The sequence below is a fragment of the Cervus elaphus genome, chromosome 33 (genome assembly GCF_910594005.1).
Source record: "Cervus elaphus chromosome 33, mCerEla1.1, whole genome shotgun sequence".
NCBI classification, from domain to species: domain Eukaryota; kingdom Metazoa; phylum Chordata; class Mammalia; order Artiodactyla; family Cervidae; genus Cervus; species Cervus elaphus.
The window spans coordinates 10,762,564-10,782,276 of record NC_057847.1 but is presented as its reverse complement, the minus strand read 5'-3'; the positions used below and the strand labels follow the sequence as shown (position 1 = coordinate 10,782,276).

The 19,713-nt window shown below is 39.4% G+C and overlaps 1 protein-coding gene across 4 annotated transcripts in view; it reads left to right on the top strand.

Moving 5' to 3' along the window:
* The window catches only part of PMS1 (PMS1 homolog 1, mismatch repair system component), a 106,681-nt gene extending 94,278 nt beyond the window's left edge, over positions 1–12,403 (top strand). The window contains exons 10-13 of one of the 4 annotated variants that reach the window (XM_043894096.1): positions 1,773–2,255; positions 6,071–6,201; positions 11,057–11,217; positions 12,049–12,403. In XM_043894096.1, coding sequence (XP_043750031.1) covers positions 1,773–2,255; positions 6,071–6,201; positions 11,057–11,217; positions 12,049–12,213 — 940 coding nt within the window. In that variant the 3' untranslated portion in view covers positions 12,214–12,403. Of the gene's footprint in view, positions 1–1,772; positions 2,256–6,070; positions 6,202–11,056; positions 11,218–12,048 lie in introns of those variants that run through there. The other 3 variants (XR_006339395.1, XM_043894099.1, XM_043894097.1) reach the window with 3 other exon arrangements.
* The last annotated feature ends 7,310 nt before the right edge of the window (positions 12,404–19,713 follow it).

Below are 19,713 nucleotides of genomic sequence, written 5' to 3'. Positions count from 1 at the left end.
GTTGAGGTTTACTCTTGCCATCTCCTGCTTGTGAAAGTCGCTCAGTCATGTCCGACTCTTTGTGACCCCATGGACTATACAGTCAGTGAAATCCTCCAGGCCAGAATACTGGAGTGGCTAGCATTTCTCTTATCCAGGGGATCTTCCCAACCCAGGGATGGAACTCAGGTCTCCTGCATTGTGGGCAGATTCTTTACCAGCTGAACTACCAGGGAAGCCCTGGTTGACCATGTGCAATTTACCCTGATTCATTGACCTAACATTCTAAATACCTATGCAGACTTTACAGCATCAGAGTTTACTTTCACCAACAGACACATCTACAGTGGAGCATCATTTCCACTTTGGTCCAGCCTCTTTATCCTTTCTGGAACTATTTCTTCCCTCTTTGCGTAGTAGCATATTAGACACCTGCTGACCTGGAGGGCTCATCATCCGGTGTTACGTCTTTTTGCCTTTTCATACTGTTCATGGGGTTCTCCGGGCAAGAAGTGGTTTGCAGTTCCCTTCTCCAGTGAACCATGTTTGTCAAAACTCTCTACCATGACTCATCTGTCAAAAATCTATTAAATATTTGTTTGAAATTCAAACATCTGTGTCATCTTGTGGAGAAGGCAACGGCAACCCACTCCAGTACTCTTGCCTGGAAAATCCCATGGACGGAGGAGCCTGAAGTCCATGGGGTTGCCAAGAGTCGGGCACAACTGAGCGACTTCACTTTCACTTTTCACTTCCATGCATTGGAGAAGGAAAGAGCAACCCACTCCAGTATTTTTGCCTGGAGAATCCCAGGGATGATGGAGCCTAGTAGGCTGCTGTCTGTGGGGTCGCACAGAGTTGGACACGACTAAAGCGACTTAGCAGCAGCAGCATGTCATCTTGAAGATTATTTCTACTGTTCATTTTTTCTCTTTCCCATAACTCACATTGTCCTGTTTTATTGCTTGAGTGTTATGTTTTGCTTGTATAATGGACATTTTTGAGGATATGTTGCAGAAACCCTGGGTTCTGTTATCTTCTGAAAAATACTGGGTTTTGTTCTGTCACACAGTTAAGTTACTGACAGGTCACCTGGAGCTTGGGAAGGCTTTGTTTTATACTTCTTTTAGGCAAAGACTTTAAATTTTACTGTTAGTCTTAGGGCAGCTTCCTTAGTTCTAGAATATAGTTGTGTGTTTTTTCCCTAAGAAGTAGCCCTTCTCCAATTTTAATTGAAAGCACAAACTGTTTTCCGAGTCATCTAATTATGTGAAACTTAAACTCCAAACTCTTCTTTCTTTTGCAGCAGGCAGCTATTGAAATCTCTGTTTAGTTCATTTAGGGTCTAGTGCTTACTTTCCTCTAGATTCTCACACATAGGATTTTCTGAGGTTTTCTCCCTCAATTTCCAGTTGTTTTCGAAGCAGGGGGTTCTGTGCTCTGATAACTCAGTCTATTATGAGTTCAGCTTTCTGACTGAGGTCTTGCTATTCTTCCATAATGCTGGGGACTGCATCTGGTTAAAAGTGGTATAAATGTGGATCTCTTCAAGGGTTGAATCCATTCCAAATTCTCTTGCTTTTCAGTACTCTTCAATGCCTGTATTAAATACTTGATTTCTTTATTTTGTTCACAGCTTATCATGGTTATATATGGGTGGGTTAGTGCAATATGAGCCCCTTTGCATTATTGTGCCTGGAATGCCACCTCTTTATTTTTTATAACATTTACTTCAGATGGTTAATATATTTCTCATTATGACTTTATTAGATCATTTTTATATCTATTCATAGATATGAAGAGAAAGCTACTAAAGACTTGGAAAGATACAATAAGCAAAGCCAGAGAGCCATTGAACAGGAGTCACAAGTATTAAAAGATGGCAAAAAAAGGATGAAACCCACCAGTGTTTGGCATTTGGCACAGAAGCACAAGTTGAAAACTTCGCTATCGAACCAGCCAAAACTTGATGAGCTCTTTCAGGCCCAAATTGAAAAAAAAAAGAACCAAAACATTAAAATAGTTCAGGTCTCCTTCTCTATGGAAAACTTAAAAAAGAATTTTGATACACAGAAGAAATTTGACTTAGAAGAAAAGGATGAATTTTGCTTGATCCACAATCTCAAGTTTCCTGATGCATGGCTAATTACATCCAAAACAGAGATAATGTTGTTAAATCCATACAGAGTGGAAGAAGCTCTGCTATTTAAAAGACTTCTTGAGAATCACAAACTTCCTGCAGAGCCACTGGAAAAACCAATTATATTAACAGAGAGGTATGGTGAAGTAATATTTTTTTTTACTCTTAAAAACATTTACTAATTGAAATTGAAGGTGAAAGGTTGGATTCCCTAGTATGGAAAAGTGATATTTATTTAAAGAAATTATATAATTTGATTTCTAATATTTAGTAGAATTAATTGCTTTTAAATAATTTTAGACTATTCTAGATAGTTTATTTCTGCACTTAATAAATAGTAAGCTCAGTCCCCCACCACCCGTACATTAGTAACTTCCCCAGGGTAATTCTGACATTGGATTGCCATGGCACTTCTTCATTGTGTAGCCTGTTTTAACATTTCAGACATATACCAACATAGAATTATACAGTAATTGCCTTTATCAATAGTTACCAAGATTTTCCCACATTTCCTCTGTCTGTCCTTGACATTTATATATGCACATGTATGTTTTTCCTTTTGTTAAAGAATTTAGAATGATTCCCACCTAAAAGAGTTTTCGGTGTATCGCTAAAGTGGCCATTTTCTTACTTAGCTACAATGCCTTTTTTCATACCCTGCTGCTGCTGCTGCTAAGTCGCTTCAGTCGTGTCTGACTGTGTGACCCCATAGATAGCAGCCCACCAGGCTCCCCCATCCCTGGGATTCTCCAGGCAAGAACACTGGAGTGGGTCGCCATTTCCTTCTCCAATGCATAAAGTGAAAAGTGAAAGTGAAGTCACTCAGTCATGTCCAACTCTTTGCAACCCCATGGCCTGCAGCCTACCAGGCTCCTCCATCCATGGGATTTTCCAGGCAGGAGTACTGGAGTGGGTCACCATTTCATACCCTACACAATACTAATTCATTGGAATTGTTTCTCATTGTCTCAAAATGTGTTTTTGTATTTTTTATATTAATTTACATCTAACCCAGGTCCAGCCATTGCATTTTGTTATATATTTTAAATCTTTTCTAATATCATACCATTAACTCATTGTGGATACTTAGTCACTTACTTGTTAGAATATCCCGTCTCTATTGGTCTGTCTTGTTTCCTTGTGGTGATGTTTAACTTGTTTTTCCCTCTCCCATTTTTAAATGGATATTAGTTCAGGAGGATTGAATAGATTTAGATTATACTTTCTGGTAAGACTGCTTAATAGGTGATGCTATGTGCTTCATATTCCATCACATCAAAAGGCACTCATCACTGGGTTCAGGGAAGCCTGGCGTGCTGCAGTCCATGGGGTCACAGAGTTGGAAACAACTGAGCGACTGAACTGAAATGAGCTACTGACAACCTGACATTCCACCTTCAAGTTCCCGGTTAACTTTTCTATAATGGTTTTATCCACTGATGATTATTGCCTGCACTAATATTATTATAGATTATAAAATGGGGTATTTCCTGTTCATATCCTACATGAGCAAATTGTTTTTTCTTAAATAGCTATTAACTAAAATACTAACATTTCACTTTTTTATACTTAAGATTTCTTTTTTTAGCCTTACATAGGTAGAAGTAGTTATGATAAAGGAGGTAACCTAAAATTTAAAAGATGTGAGTTTGTTTTGTAGGACAAAGTTCTGTATCAGAACGTACAGAAATAAATCAAAACTCATTTTAAAAATGTGTTCAGACCCTTGTGTTAGTACAGACACTTCCTCCAGAAAGAAAAACAGGGCTAGAAACAGAAAAACATTTGATAAAGCTGTCTTTGAGTATAAAATTTCAAATACATTCTAGCTCTTTTTAAGGGAAGAGAGAGAAAAGTACTGTCAAATTTTTTAACTGTTTTAATTAAACCTAAGGGTGTATTAATTTTTTAAAATTCTTCCTTTGACAAATTCCTAAGCCAGTTTAAAGAGAATACTGCAGTAGTAATCACAGTAACTAAAGTCCAATGTCTTTCACAGTATTCTCTTTAAACTGGCTTAGGAAATTGTGAAAGGAAGAATTTAAAAGAATTAATACACCCTTAGGTTTAATTAAAAGTTAAAAAATTTGACAGTACTTTTCTCTCTCTTCCCTTAAGAGCTAGGGTGTATTTGAAATTTTATACTTGATTGCTTTTCTAAATGATGTTTGTAAATTTTCATTTATATCAAAAATCTTTTTGTGCTTGTACGAATTACAGGTTTTTAAAAATATTTATGATTTCTGTTATAATACATTAAAACTATTAAAATACAGTACATAGATTAAAAATTACATTAAAATTATTATTTGGGTCCATACAACCTGAGAATAGTCTTTCATATTTGAATAGCAGCAAAACTTCATCCAAAATTGTTTTCCCCTTTCTTCTGAAATGTAACATCCCCATCATAATAAGTTTTTAAAAACTAAGTCATAAATAGGATAATTATGTGTTGGACTATTTTTGCATCAGATTTCTAATGCAGGTTGTATCGTTTATCTCTCAACAGAATAGAGATCTATAAAATACAAAGTAAGAGCTCAATAATAATCAGAAAAATGGCTAATATTTATTGCACTCTTACTGTATGATAGGAACTTCCCTAAGCTTTTTGCTTTCGTGATCTCACCTTCACAATAGCCTACTGAGAGGTATCCATATTCTGAAACAAGCACAGAGGCGTCAGGTACCTCACCAGGGTTCATACAGTCAGTATGTAAGCGGCGTGTGTGAGACTCCAGTCTTGACACAACTGTGGGTCCTGCCCCACTGCTTTCTGAACTGTGTCATCCCCACCTCCACTGCACCACTGCCGGCTCTCAGATCAATCTTCTGAATACTGGGCTGCACCAGACACAGCGCCTCTGCTCTATGGCCAGAGTTCTCCTCTGCGGTATCTGCTCTGCTCAGCCTTTCAGAGGTGATAAGCAAAGACATTATTCATTTACTTTTTCGAGGAGTTCAGGATTTTAATGAACAAGTAGCAGCTTATCATCCTGCACCAGATAGAATGTGGAACAGTGCCTTACACACCTACCATATGGTGGGTGTCAACAGACGTTATTGTGTATAACATGTTTTGAAGCACCCTGAGCAGGCCTAAAACCAATATGAAAGGTTAATTTCTGCCCTAGATAATCTTTCACCACCTCAAAATTTTGTTTAATGCTTTTACCACTCAGAACCATGTCATAGGCCACCTTTGGCAAACATATCATGCCTATAGTATACAGGAGGGATCTCTCCAAAGTCCTGAATTATTAAATTTTTAAGTTCCTGGGAGAAAAGGTTACATGCTTATCTTCTTCTTATTGAAGAAGCCTTGACTAACGACAGAATATTATGCAAGGTGGACTGCATCAATAACTTGACAGTATATTGTGTCTGTATAAATTAAGGTATAAAGTGGCATTATTTATAAATAAAGTTTTCATTTGTATTATATGGAAAGCACTTTTTAAATTTCACATTTAGTTTGTAAACTTGCAGAAGATAGAAACTGGCTTTTGTGTCTATTCTTCCTTTCTGTACTCTGTATGTGGTAGGTCTATGAAGTATTGAAGTAAAGTTGCTCAGTCGTGTCTGACTCTTTGCGACCCACCCCATGGACTGTAGCCTACCAGGCTTCTCCCATGGGATTTTCCAGGCAAGAGTACTGGAGTGGATTGCCATTTCCTTCTCCAGAGGATCTTCCCCACCCAAGAATCGAACCCAGGTCTCCCGCACTGTAGCCAGACGCTTTACCGTCTGAGCCACTAAGGAAGTCCTCTATGAAGTATTAAACAAATGTAAAAGCAGTAAAGTTTCTCACAGGGCTTCTTACACCGTTGTATTTTGGTTACTGATAATAGCACTTTTTAAAGGACCTTCAGATTAACTTTTTTCCATAAATTCTCTTATTTCACTTTAAATATTTAAGAAGTTAAAGGGCCATAATTTCTTTTTCAGTCTTTTTAATGGATCCCATTATTTAGAGATTTTACAGAAAATGACAGCAGGTGACCAGAGATACAGTGGACCAATTTACCTGTCCGATCCTCGTCTTACAGCAAATGGTTTCAAGATAAAATTGACACCAGGTATGATACTGTGGTTTAATATTTCCCGAGTCAGAAAAATAAATCTTGTTCCAAAAGTTACTTTTGGGTTTCACAGTTTACAGATATGATGGTATGGTTTTGTCTTACCAAAAGTATGTCAGCTGTATAAAAACCATGTATTTCCAAAAGGTCACTTCTGCCTGAAACAAGCAAGTTTGGCATATCTTTCAGTCCATTGCTTTATGTTTAGCATTTTCATAACTAACTAGCAACTATAATTTTTGCCATTCTTTGTCACAACATGCATACTGCCTGCTGTGTCTAACTAAATTATTAAATACTCCTTAGCTGATGAAGCAGAAATAAACATGTAGAATACTGGAATCAGCTAACAAAATTGGACATCTCTTTTTCTTTTCTAAAATGATTTACTTGTTTTCCCAATGAGGTGTCTAACATCAGCAGTCTTACTGTTTGGAGAGTGAATGATTTGCTTCTATGGCTTTGCTATCAGTTCAGTTCAGTCGCTGAGTCGTTGTCTGACTCTTTGCAGCCCCATGGACTGCAGTACGCCAGGGTTCCCCGTCCATCACCAACTCCTGGAGTTTACCACTCAAGCCCATGTCCATCAAGTCAGTGATGCCATCCAACCGTCTCATCCTCTGTCGTCCCCTTCTCTCCCTGCCTTCAATCTTTCCCAGCATCAGGGTCTTTTTCAATGAGTCAGTTGTTCGCATCAGTTGGACAAAGTACGGGAGCTTCAGCTTCAGCATCAGTCCTTCCAGTAAATATTCAGGGTTGATTTCCTTTAGGATGGACTGATCTGATCTCCTTGCAGCCCAAGAGACTCTTCAAGAGTCTTCTCCAACACCACATTTCAAAAGCATCAATTCTGTGACGCTCAGCTTTATGGTTCCAGGCTTTGCTGTAAAGCCTGTTATAACACTGTTTGTTTACTGGAAATTCACCAGGTGAGGAGAAAAAGGAAAATTCATCTGGCTAGGAGACTTCAGTTTTCCTGGCTGGCCTCTTCTCTGTTCTTTCATAGTTTCCATACGTAACTGCCTCTGCCCTATCTACCCCTGCTTCCCAGGTGGCGCTAGTGGTAAGGAGCCCATCTGGAAATGCAGGCCAGTCTTGTCCTGTTACTTTGCCTTCTGTCTGGTATCAAAAGGCACAAAGGTTCCAGGACGAGTGATTCCACTGTCCCCTGGCCCACTCGCCCCCTAAACTTCCCATGCTCAAAGTGTAATTATTATGTGCATGACACTAGTCTGTAAGTATTACATGTATTAATTCATTTGATCTTTCTAAAGGCCTATGGTTCAGTTACTGTGCACATTTTTTACAGTTAGAAACATCAAGGCAGGAGAAATTTAGTTTGCTTAAGTATACAGAATTAATGATAGAACCAGAATATGAACCCAAGCAATCTGCCTTTAGGGAGGTGGGAGGGGGGTTCAGGATGGGGAACACATGTAAATCCATGGCTGATTCATGTCAATGTATGGCAAAAATCACTACAATATTGTAAAGTAATTAGCCTCCAACTAATAAAAAAAAATGGGAAAAGAAAAACCTAGCTCTTAATTTATGTTGATTTCCTATTAAAATTGATATATTTTCTTCATGAAGATCAGTTAGCATAGTACATGCCAGTGGTATGTGTTTAAATTTTCTCTTCTCTTCCCATTCTTCAGCGCCTCCTTTCTGATTTGAACTGACTTACACTCATTTTTTGGGGAAACAGTGGAAACAGTGTCAGACTTTGTTTTTTTGGGCTCCAAAGTCACTGCAGATGGTGAATGCAGCCATGAAGTTAAAAGACGCTTACTCCTTGGAAGGAAAGTTATGACCAACCTAGACAGCATATTAAAAAGCAGAGACATTACTTTGCCAACAAGGTCCGTCTAGTCAAGGCTATGGTTTTTCCAGTGGTCATGTATGGATGTGAGAGTTGGACTGTGAAGAAAGCTGAGCACCAAAGAATTGATGCTTTTGAACTGTGGTATTGGGGAAGACTCTTGAGAGTCCCTTGGACTGCAAGGAGATCGAACCAGTCCATCCTAAAGGAGATCAGTCCTGGGTGTTCATTGGAAGGACTGATGCTGAAGCTGAAACTCCAGTACTTTGGCCACCTCATGCGAAAAGTTGACTCATTGGAAAAGACCCTGATGCTGGGAGGGATTGGGGGCAGGAGGAGAAGGGGACGACAGAGGATGAGATGGCTGGATGGCATCACTGACTCAATGGACATGAGTTTGAGTAAACTCCAGGAGTTGGTGATGGACAGGGAGGCCTGGCATGCTGCAATTCATGGGGTCGCAAAGAGTCGGACACGACTGAGTGACTGAACTGAACTGACCACTCATTTTTTAGGTCCTCCTAGAAATCTTTTTTCCTCAGGGCTTCTGACATTTAAAAATTTATTTGAAGTATGAATCAAGGAGTTTATGTATGTGTGTAGCAAGATATTTTTTTCTTAGTCTATTTTCCTAAATAACTTTGTGGTATTGGTGGCAAGTATTTTTTTTTTTTTTCATGAAAAATGTTATCACAGCAGTTTTTGTTTAAGTTGGGATAATTAGCCTGTCTGTTTCAGGTACATGTTTGTTTTTGAGTTACCCAATAAGTTTCTATTTCAGGGGTGCATTCAGCTCTTAACTTGTAGATAGTTTTTAAGTCCTATAAATGTGGGGTACTTTGCATAGCACCAAAGATATAAAAATGAATAAGCTAGTCATCTGCAAGGTGACTTGATTTGGGTGGAATTTACTCAGATTATCATCAGCATTGTTTCTCTTCTCTGTAACAGATCAAGGTAAAAATATTCATGTTTCCTTTCTTCATTTTTTTTTAGCTGTTTTTTTCTTCATTATTTTTTGTCATTTTTTTTTTTCAAAGACTATTTCTCAGTCTTTTAGTGAGTTTTACTATATTGGACTAACTTTTGATCAGCAGTTTGCCAGTTGCCGGAAAACATCTTTACATAAAAGCACTTGAAAGAGAGGAAGAATACATAAGGCTTTAAGGAAAAAGATTCTTAATGTGACCTTAAAGAAATTTGATTGTTAATGAGAATAGCTTTTGTTCTGTATCAGTAAGAATTACCCATTTTGGGAACTGCAAGCTTGTCAGACCAGACCTTATTAAAATATTTTCAGAAAATTGGGAAGCATTTCACAGAATTTTATGAAAACTTCTTGAACATGATTCTAAATGTCTCTTTAAGTTTTTCTTATCTATATTCTGCAAACACAGAGATTAACATATTGTTCAATTTCCTCATTTGTTCCCATATACTTTATACCCGGGCTTCTCTGGTGACTTAAGATGGTAAAAGAATCCATGTGCAATACAGGAGACCTGGGTTCAATCCCTGGGTTGGGAAGATCCCCTGAAGGAGGGCATGGGAACCCACTCCAGTATTCTTGCCTGGAGAATCCCCATGGACAGAAGAGCCTGGTGGGTTACAGTCCATGGGGTTGTAAAAAGTCAGACACAACTGAGCGGCTAAGCACATAGCAGTTTTTACCCATATCCACAAAATTTTCCTGTATTCATGTAGTAAGTATTAGATGTTTCAGTCTAACCGTACTGCAAATAATATAGAACCAGCAATAATGAAAAGTCTCTTGACTGATAAATTTTACTATCTGTGTATATATAAAAAGATGTTTACTGGAATATTCTGCTACTTCCTCTTTGCCTATCTAATCCCTGTTTCAAGTCCCGTTTAAGTTGAGTTGGTTGCTCAGACTCTCCTTTTGTCTCCCTTTACTGAACTCTGTATTTTATCCCTGAACACTTGATTGTGTATCTTCTTATACTGTTCTCCAGCTGTTTCCTGGGAGGACCATTAGGATGCGCACTCTGTTTATTGTACCACCAGTGCATCTGCCATTCAGGTCAAGGAACTAGTCTGTAAATGGCAGGTTAGGAATGGGTTCATTGACATCTCAGGACCTGAAACTCTTCAGGCTACGTCACTCCTCTTTTAGAATTTTCCCTTTGATAAGCTTATCCAACATCGGACTATCTCTTTTTCTTTACCTATAGGTAACATCTTGTGGTCTGCAATTTTAAGAATACTGTTACACAGATAGAGCCAAAAAACCCAGATCTTTGCTATTTTCTAAAAATCAAAATGTGTTCTAAAGCTAAATTTGATGCTTGGGAATGCATGTTGTTAATGTTCTTTTACCCCATTATAGATCCACTGATGTTGCTAATTTTTAACCACTAAATTAGTTAAAGAAGTTCAAATAATAGATATGTCAGATTTAAACATTATTCTAAAAACTAAGCATTAGTGTTTCATTTCCTCACACTGCTAATATATTAATAAGTTACTACAGTGGTAATCATTCTGCAGCTTATGTGTATATTTATCAACACTTTGTGCACCTTAAACTTACACAATGTTATATGTCAAACATCTAAATAAAGCTGGAAAAAAAACTATATTTTTATAATAACTTGTAAGATAAACTAATCTTCAAAATAATTCAGGCTTTTAGATACTAATAGCAACAGTTGTTAAAACATTTAAGCCAGTTTTATTTTAATAAATATCATGGGACTCCATTTTCTCTCCAAAGTAAGAAATGTTCTAAACAAATGTAGGGAACAGAACAATAATATCTGAGATTAAATGATATAAAGTACATGTGGTTTCTTTGAGCACTTATGACTTAATGTGAATGTGAAATCCTATGGGAAATTATTATTTGTTCTTCAACTAGGAAACAAAACTTTTTCCGACAATATTAGATTCTAATGAATGTTTACCAAATATTTTAACAGTGATTTTGTTTTTCTTAGACATTTTCTGGAATACAGTTTAAACAAAATTTAACTATATGTGGTTTTATTTTTTATTTTTTTCTTTTAGGAGTTTCCATTGCTGAAAACTACTTGGAAATAGAAGGAATGGCTAATTGCCTTCCATTCTATGGAGTGATGGATTTAAAAGAAATCCTTAATGCTATATTAAACAAAAATGCAAAGGAAGTTTATGAATGTAGACCTCGCAAAGTGATAAGTTATTTAGAGGTATGTATTATTAGCTTATGTATATTGGCTAGATTTTAAGATACTTTTTCTTAATAGTAAATGATTTCGAAATCCTATAAGGTTTGTTATCTGTTTACAAGAGGAAAAGCTGCTTAAATGTCACCTGGAGGAAACTTTCCCTAACCATACTCTCTTTGTCACATTACTCAGTTTAATTTTGTGCAATTACTTGCTGATATTTTGTCTTTTTAAAAAAAATTTATTTATTTTTAATTGGAGGATAATTGCTTTACAGTGTTGTGTTGGTTTCTGCCATACATCAACATGAATGAGTCATAGGTATACATATACTCCCTCCCTCATGGGCCTCCCTCCCATTTCCCACCCCATTCCACCCCTCTAGCTTGTTTAGGTTATCTTTTTATCTTTCTGCTTCTCTGCACTAGAATGTCAGCTTCAGAAGAGCAAAGTGTTAGTTGCCCAGTCGTGCCTGATTCTTTGCGACCCCATGGACTACAGCCCCCCAGGCTCTTTTGTCCATGAAATTTTCCAGGCAAGGATACTGGAGTGGGTTGCCATTTCCTTCTCCAGGGGATCTTCCCAACCCAGGGATCGAACCCGGGTCTGCTGCACTGCAGGCAGATTCTTTACCGACTGAGCTACAAGGGAAGACCAGAAGAGCAAAGATGTTGCTTTTCTTGTTCTCTGCTGTATTTGTAGAACCTACAACAGTGACTAGCACATAATTGTTGTGTTGAGTGAGTGAATAATTAAAGAATATAATCAATCTTCAGTCTTCCTATTTGCCAGTAAAAACCTGTTTTCTGCTTCAGGTATGTGACAGTAAAACGTACGGCTTTCTCTCCACAGGGAGAAGCAGTACGTCTGTCTAGACAATTACCCATGTACTTATCAAAAGAGGACATCCGAGATATTATCTACAGAATGAAGCACCAGTTTAGAAATGAAATTAAAGGGTGTGTTCATGGTCGCCCATTTTTTCATCATTTAACCCATCTTCCAGAAGCTACATAATTATGTTTAAGAAAATTTGTTACTATTGAAGTCAATAGGATCATAAAATAATGAATCAGGTTTAAACTATCTGTGTACTATCATGTGTTAAATGGTTGTTTTGTAAATAAGGAATCACTGGCCTGTTTGTATATTGAAAAATTTTTTTAAACTATAAAAAGTTAATAAACTAATATAGACTATTAATTCATTTTATTCTCAAGAACCAACCTTCATAATAACTATTGGTTATAAACTCTAAATTGAAAAATACTTAACTGTTCTTGTGTGGTTGATTGACTCAGTCCAGTGAGTCAGCTGTTCTCATCAGATGATTCCAGTACTTTGGTCATCTGATTCAAAGGACTGACTCATTGGAAAAGTCCCTGATGCTGGGAAAGATTGAGGGCAGGAGAAGAGGGCATCAGAGGAGGGGATGCTTGGATGCTGTCACCAATGCAGTGGACATGGACTGGGCAAACTTTGGGAGATGGTGAGGGACAGGGAGGCCTGGTGTGCTACAGTCCAAAGAGTCATGACTGGATGACTGAACAACAGCAACATGGACTAAATTTTATCCTCCACATTTTTCAGGTGAAGCCCTGACCCCAAGTGAGATGGCATTTGCAGATGAACCTTTTAAAGAGGCAGTTAGGTGTAGTGAGGGTGGGGCTGGGCACTCCTGGTGGGATTAGCGCCCTTATAAGAAGAGATACCACAGAGTTTGCTCATTCTGTTATCCTTTCACCAACAATCCCAACTCATATTCCAGCTGCTGGACAGAGAAAAAGTGGCCCTCTCTAATCCAGGAGTAGAGATCTTACCAGAAACCAGTCATGTCAGCACCTTGACTTAGACTTCTAGCCTCTAGAACTATAAGAAAATGCCTGTTGTGCTTTTTAAGTCCAGCCTATAGTATTTTGCTATGGCAGCCTGAACTAATACACGGGGTTCCATGCTCTGCAGGGAAAAATAAAACATTCACCTGGAGTATCTGACAGAAGTTATCAATCTTGTGTAAAGGAAAAGGGGAAAAGGAATGGGGTAGGGGAAAAGTAAGGAAATACAATTTAGAGAAACAAGATAAAACATAACTTCAAATCCTGTTATTTACCTCTAATTGGGGGTAACAGTTGACAAGTTGCTCTTTCTTATATGGAAATTGTTGGGCTGTGGGATCAAAATTTCTCAGAACATGGGAAGATACAGATTTTTAACAAAATTTAGATTTGAGTATTCATAATGCATGTGTTCTTTAAAAACCAGATCCCACACTTCAGTTCAGTCACTCAGTCGTGTCTGACTCTATGACCGCATGGACTAGCACGCCAGGCCTCCCTGTCTATCACCAACTCCAGGAGTTTACTCATGTCCATTGAGTCCGTGATGCCATCCAACCATCTCATCTTTTGTTGTCCCCTTCTCCTCCTGCCTTCAGTCTTTCCCAGCATCAGGGTCTTTTCAAACGAGTCAGCTCTTCACATCAGGTGGCCAAAGTATTGGAGTTTCAACTTCAACATCAGTCCTTCCAATGAATATTCAGGACTGATTTCCTTTAGGATGGACTGGTTGGATCTCCTTTCAGTCCAAGGGACTCTGAACAGTCTTCTTCAGTACCACAGTTCAAAAGAATCAATTCTTTGGCACTCAGCTTTCTTTATAGTCCAACTCTCCCATCCATACATCACTACTGGAAAAACCATAACCTTGACTAGACGGACCTATGTTGACAAAGTAATGTCTCTGCTTTTTAATATGCTCTCTAGGTTGGTCATAACTTTCCTTCCAAGGAGTCTTTTAATTTCATGGCTGCAATCACCATCTGCAGTGATTTGGGAGCCCAGAAAAGTCAGCCACTGTTTCCCCATCTATTTCCCATGAAGTGATGGGACTGGATGCCATGATCTTAGTTTTCTGAATGTTAAGCTTTAAGCCAACTTTTTCACTCTCCTCTTTCACTTTCATCAAGAGGCTCTTTAGTTCTTCTTCGCTTTCTGCCATAAGGGTGGTGTCATCTGTATATCTGAGGTTATTGATATTTCTCCCAGCAGTCTTGATTCCAGCTTGTGCTTCATCCAGTCCAGCGTTTCTCATGATGTACTCTGCATATAAATTAAATAAGCAGGGTGACAATATACAGCCTTGACATACTCCTTTTCCTATTTGGAACCAGTCTGTTGTTCCATGTCCAGTTCTAACTTGCTTCCTGACCTGCATACAGATTCCTCAAGAGGCAGGTCAGGTGGTCTGGTATTCCCATCTCTTGGAGAATTTTACACAGTTTATTGTGATCCACACAGGCCTTGGCATACTCAATAAAGCAGAAATAGATGTTTTTCTGGAACTCTCTTGCTTTTTTGACAATCCAGCAGATGTTGGCAATTTGATCTCGGATTCCTCTGCCTTTTGTAAATCCAGCTTGAACATCTGGAAGTTCATAGTTCACATACTGATGGAGCCTGTCTTGGAGAATTTTGAGCATTACTTTACTAGTGTGTGAGATGAGTGCAGTTGTGCAGTAGTTTGAGCATTCTTTGGCATTGCCTTTCTTTGGGATTGGAATGAAAACTGACCCTTTCCAGTCCTGTGGCCACTGCTGAGTTTTCCAAATTTGTTGGCATATTGAGTGCAGCACTTTAACAGCATCATCTTTCAGGATTTGAAATAGCTCAACTGGAATTCCATCATCTCCACTAGCTTTGTTCATAGTGATGCTTCCTAAAGCCCACCTGACTTCACATTCCAGGATGTCTGGCTCTAGGTGAGTGATCACACCATCGTGATTATCTGGGTCGTGAAGATCTTTTTGTCTAGTTCTTCTGTGTATTCTTGCCACCTCTTCTTAATATCTTCTGCTTCTGTTAGATCCATACCATTCTGCCCTTTATTGAGCCCATCTTTGCATGAAATGTTCCCTTGATGTCTCTAGTTTTCTTGAAGAGATCTCTAGTCTTTCCCATTGTATTGTTATCCTCTATTTCTTTGCATTGATCACTGAAGAAGGCTTTCTTATCTCTTCCTGCGATTCTTTGGAACTCTGCATTCTTTGCTTTTTGCTTCTCCTCACAGCTATTTGTAAAGCCTCCTCAGACAGCCATTTTGCTTTTTTGCATTTCTTTTTTTGTGGATCGTCTTTATCCCTGACTCCTGTACAATGTCACAAACCTCCGTCCGTAGTTCATCAGACACTCTATCAGATCTAATCCCTTGAATCTATTTCTTACTCCCACTGTATAATCGTAAGGGATTTGATTTTGGTCATCCCTGAATGGTCTAGTGGTTTTGCCTACTTTCTTCAATTGAAGTCTGAATTTGGCAATAAGGAGTTCATGATCTGAGCCACAGTCAGCTCCCAGTCTTGTTTTTGCTGACTGTATAGAGCTTCTCCATCTTTGGCTGCAAAGAATATAACCAGTCTGATTTCGTCATTGACCATCTGGGGATGTCCATGTGCAGAGTCTTCTCCTGTGTTGTTGGAAGAGGGTGTTTGCTATGACCAGTGTGTTCTCTTGGCAAAACTCTGTTAGCCTTTGCCCTGCTTCATTCTGTATTCCAAGGACAAATTTGCCTGTTTCTCTCTGTGTGTTCCAGTCCCCTGTAATGAAAAGGACATCTTTTTTGGGTGTTTGTTCTAGAAGGTCTGGTAGGTTTTCATAGAACCATTCAACTTCAGCTTCTTCATCATTACTGGTCGGGACACAGACTTGGATTATTGTGATATTGAATGGTTTGCCTTGGAAATGAACAGAGATCACTTTGAATAAGGAATACAGAAATATTAGCTGAAATCATCCTGACTTCTTGTGTAGACAAGAAAGACAAATGACTCTTCATTCTTCCAGTAACCTATTATCACCACAAACTAGCCAAATGTGAGAGACGTCTCTATGATGGCCTCATCCCAGAGAATCTAAACTGAAGACCCTCACAAGGCAATGAAGGCCTCAATAACTGTCAAGTGAACTGTCTCTGTGTGTTACTGCAGAGCCTATATCTCATTTGTCTGGATCAGTTGTACTGTCTGAATTCTCAAGCAGCCTGCTTTCTCTACCTGCTTTTAACTTGGCTAAAGTATTCTCTGAACTTAATGTGTGCTTCCCTGCTTAAAAATTGTATTAGCTTCCCACATCCTTAGGATAAAATCTACCAAATTCTTAGAGGCCCAGGAGGTCCTTTAGGATGAAGGTACGGCCTATCATTCTTATCCAATCTCCATTTCTCAAGAACCAGCAATGTAGGATTTCTTGCACTAAGCAATGCATTGGCACGTACTATTCCTCCTGCTTGAAATACATTTTTTTTTTCCTCCTCCTGGATAATTCTTAACCACTTGCTAGTTTCTTACACAGGTTTCTCCAAGGGAGTAGGCGCCCCTCTATGCTTCCATAGTACATGCTGTGTGTGTTCTCAGTCATGTCTGACTCCTTGTGGCCCCATGGACTGTAGCCCACCAGGCTTCTCTGTCCATGAGATTCTCCAGGCAAGAATATTGGAGTGAGATGCAATTTCCTACTCCAGAGAATCTTCCTGACCCAGGGATCGAACACGCATCTCTTAAGTCTCCTGCACTGGCAGGTGGCTTCTTTACCACTGCACCACCTGGGTAGTACATGCTACATAACCCCGTAACAATTATATTACACTGCAATAATATTTCTCAACTGGAGGGCAAGGAGTGTCTTTTTTCTGTATTCTGTGTTCAGCACTGAGTGTGACACTGAGTCATGTCACTGAATAAACAAAGAGACAAATATATAACAAAAGGAGAGACGGGAGAGTTAAAGTGATTCTGAGTCCAATTTCAGTAGGGTGGAAGAAATCTACTGCCCACTCCCCCACTGATTAGTTTAAAAGATTTTATGGAAAAAAACGGACCTCTTCAAAAGCAGTTAAATATGGTCAGTAGTAATACTGGCCATATTAACTGAAAACTAACTGAAAATCCCATGTCCTGCTAATGAATATTCATGACAAATGGGGGAACAATTACACAGTGTTGGAAATAACTGTGTACTTCGGGGTCAAGTTCAGCATCTTCATTGCAGAGATGAAAAAGTATGGGCTAAAAGAAATGGACCTGAGATTGTTAGGGGAACTTTGATAAAGGATATGGCTGTGGCTCTCCTAATGTGGCTCAAAGTTGATAACCACTGAAACAGAACTTTTAAAACTAGAAAAGGAATTTTACATTAATTTAAAGTGGCTTAAGGAGTAGTAAAAAGTGTGATTAAAAACATAAGCAAGCAGCGAAAATTTCAAGGCAGAAGTGGAGAGAGCTCAGTACTGTGTTGTTAGTATCACAAGAAACAATGAAGATTTTGATGATTAAAAATGTTAACGGTGATATCAACCAAAAGATGGAGAATATATTAACAGGTCACTCAATTATTCATGTCCATGAAGAGAAGTAATTGATATCTTGAGTCACCTTTTTTTTGGTTTTGCAGTAAAATGTATGATTTTCCCTCTCAGTACTTCTTTTTTTGTTTATGATAATATCAACATTTGAAGTAAAACTAGTAAAGTACTAGAACAGTTGTGGCCACTCAGGCAACTCAGAGTTAATTATTCTGGGTTCTATTTTCTCACCTGTAAAACTGGTTGGATTATCACCATCTCAAAGATTTTTTTTAGCAACTATGAATACATAAACACTGGTTTGCCAAAATTAATCTAGAATTAATTTCAAGAATATGTCTAGTTCATCTAAATACCTTAATATCGTTACTGGTATTTTTAATCTGCTCAGCAACTTCGTTAGTGAGTCAGACTCCGTCTCCAACTTCAATAAATAGATCATATTTACGTTCTTAGTTAAGAAATACAGGCTGCAGTGGAACAGATGGCAATTCGTGCAATCTGGCTGCGGCTGCTGCGGCGGCGGCGGCGGCGAAGTCACTTCAGCCGTGTCCGACTCTGTGAGACCCCATAGACGGCAGCCCACCAGGCTCCCCCGTCCCTGGGATTCTCCAGGCAAGAACACTGGAGTGGGGTGTCATTGCCTTCTCCAATAAAATCTGGCTAAGATCATTGAATTCAGGTCTAACATTTTCTAGTAGGTTTAAAATTTGAAATCTTATAGACCTCGCTGGATCACACATGACTACCCACAAGGAGAAAGATCTATCCAAAGCGGCCTTCAGGCTTCATCTCTGCGTGACTTCCACGTCACCCCAGTGCTAAAGCCCAGACGGGGATTCCAAGCAAGACCCTTGGGCCTCAAGAACCCCTTAGGAGTCCTCCCTCTTCCTTGCCAAGCTGTAACCTACTGAGAAAAACGAGCAGTTGGGGGTGAGGCTTTCCTTTCCCTCCTGATCTCCTCGCCCCTCCCTTAATCAGCTTTCCAAACTGCGGCGGCCGTTTCCTCCATCCTGGGAGGCAGGGCTTCGCCGCGGCCACCGCCCGCTCCAGCCATTCTGTCCGGAGGTTGGCAGCTGCGCGGGGTGCGGCTTCCAGGGCCTGTGGGGGATGGGGAGGGTGCACGTGGGGGCGGGGCTTCCACGCCCTCCTTAGGAGCTGGGAGGCGGGGCCTCAGCAGAAAACTCCTCCCACAACCATCCTGCCCTCTCGATTTCACAAACTGCCTCTCAGTTAATCTAGCACTCCTTAGAGTGGCGACGGAGGCTGTTTTGTAATTACTTCTTCTCGCAAATACTTTCTTGTTTAGTCACTATGTCGTGTCCCACTCTTTGTGACCCCATGGACTGTAGCTCACCAGGCTCTTCGGTCCATGAACTCCAGGCAAGATAATGGAGTAGGTAGCCGTTCCCTTCTCCAGCGGATCTTCCCAACCCAGGGATTGAACCCAGGTGCCCTGCATTCCAGGTGGATTGTATACCATCTGAGCCACCAGGGAAGCCCCTCTCAAATGCTTACCTTGACCTTTATGAGTAGGAGCTGTTTCTCACGTCAAGCAGTATGAAATGGTAAAGAACATAAGCTCCAGGATTGGAGTCTCAACTGTCTAAATCTGATGAGAAGATTAATGACATCATATAAGGTAAGCACCTAATGTATATAGCAAATTGCTGGTAAACACTTGTCCTAACTACTAACTTAATCCGATATAAAGGACTGGAAAGAAAACGCAAAATGAATTTATTCTTTTAAGAAGCTGTTGCAGGACCTCTTTGGCTTTTCAGGTGGTGCATTGGTGAAGAATCCCACTGCCAATGCAGGAGGCACAAGAGATGCAAATTCAATCCCTAGGTAGGGAAGATGCTCTGGAGTAGGAAATGGCAACCCACTCCAGAATTCCTGCCTGAAAAATTCCATGGATAGAGGGAGCCAAGTGGGCTCCAGTCCATGGGGTCATAAAGAGTCAGACACAACAGCAATTGAGCACGTAGGGCCTTTTACAATAGACTGTAAGCTGGAAAATGACTTCAAAATTTATCTTAGGGCTCGTACAAATGTATGATGCAAATTTTGTCGTTCTCTATATCTGTATGAACTTCTCTTTCCTCAATTACCCAGTAAATTAAGAAGGGTTACTCCCAGAAATGTCTCCCAGAGAGGGAC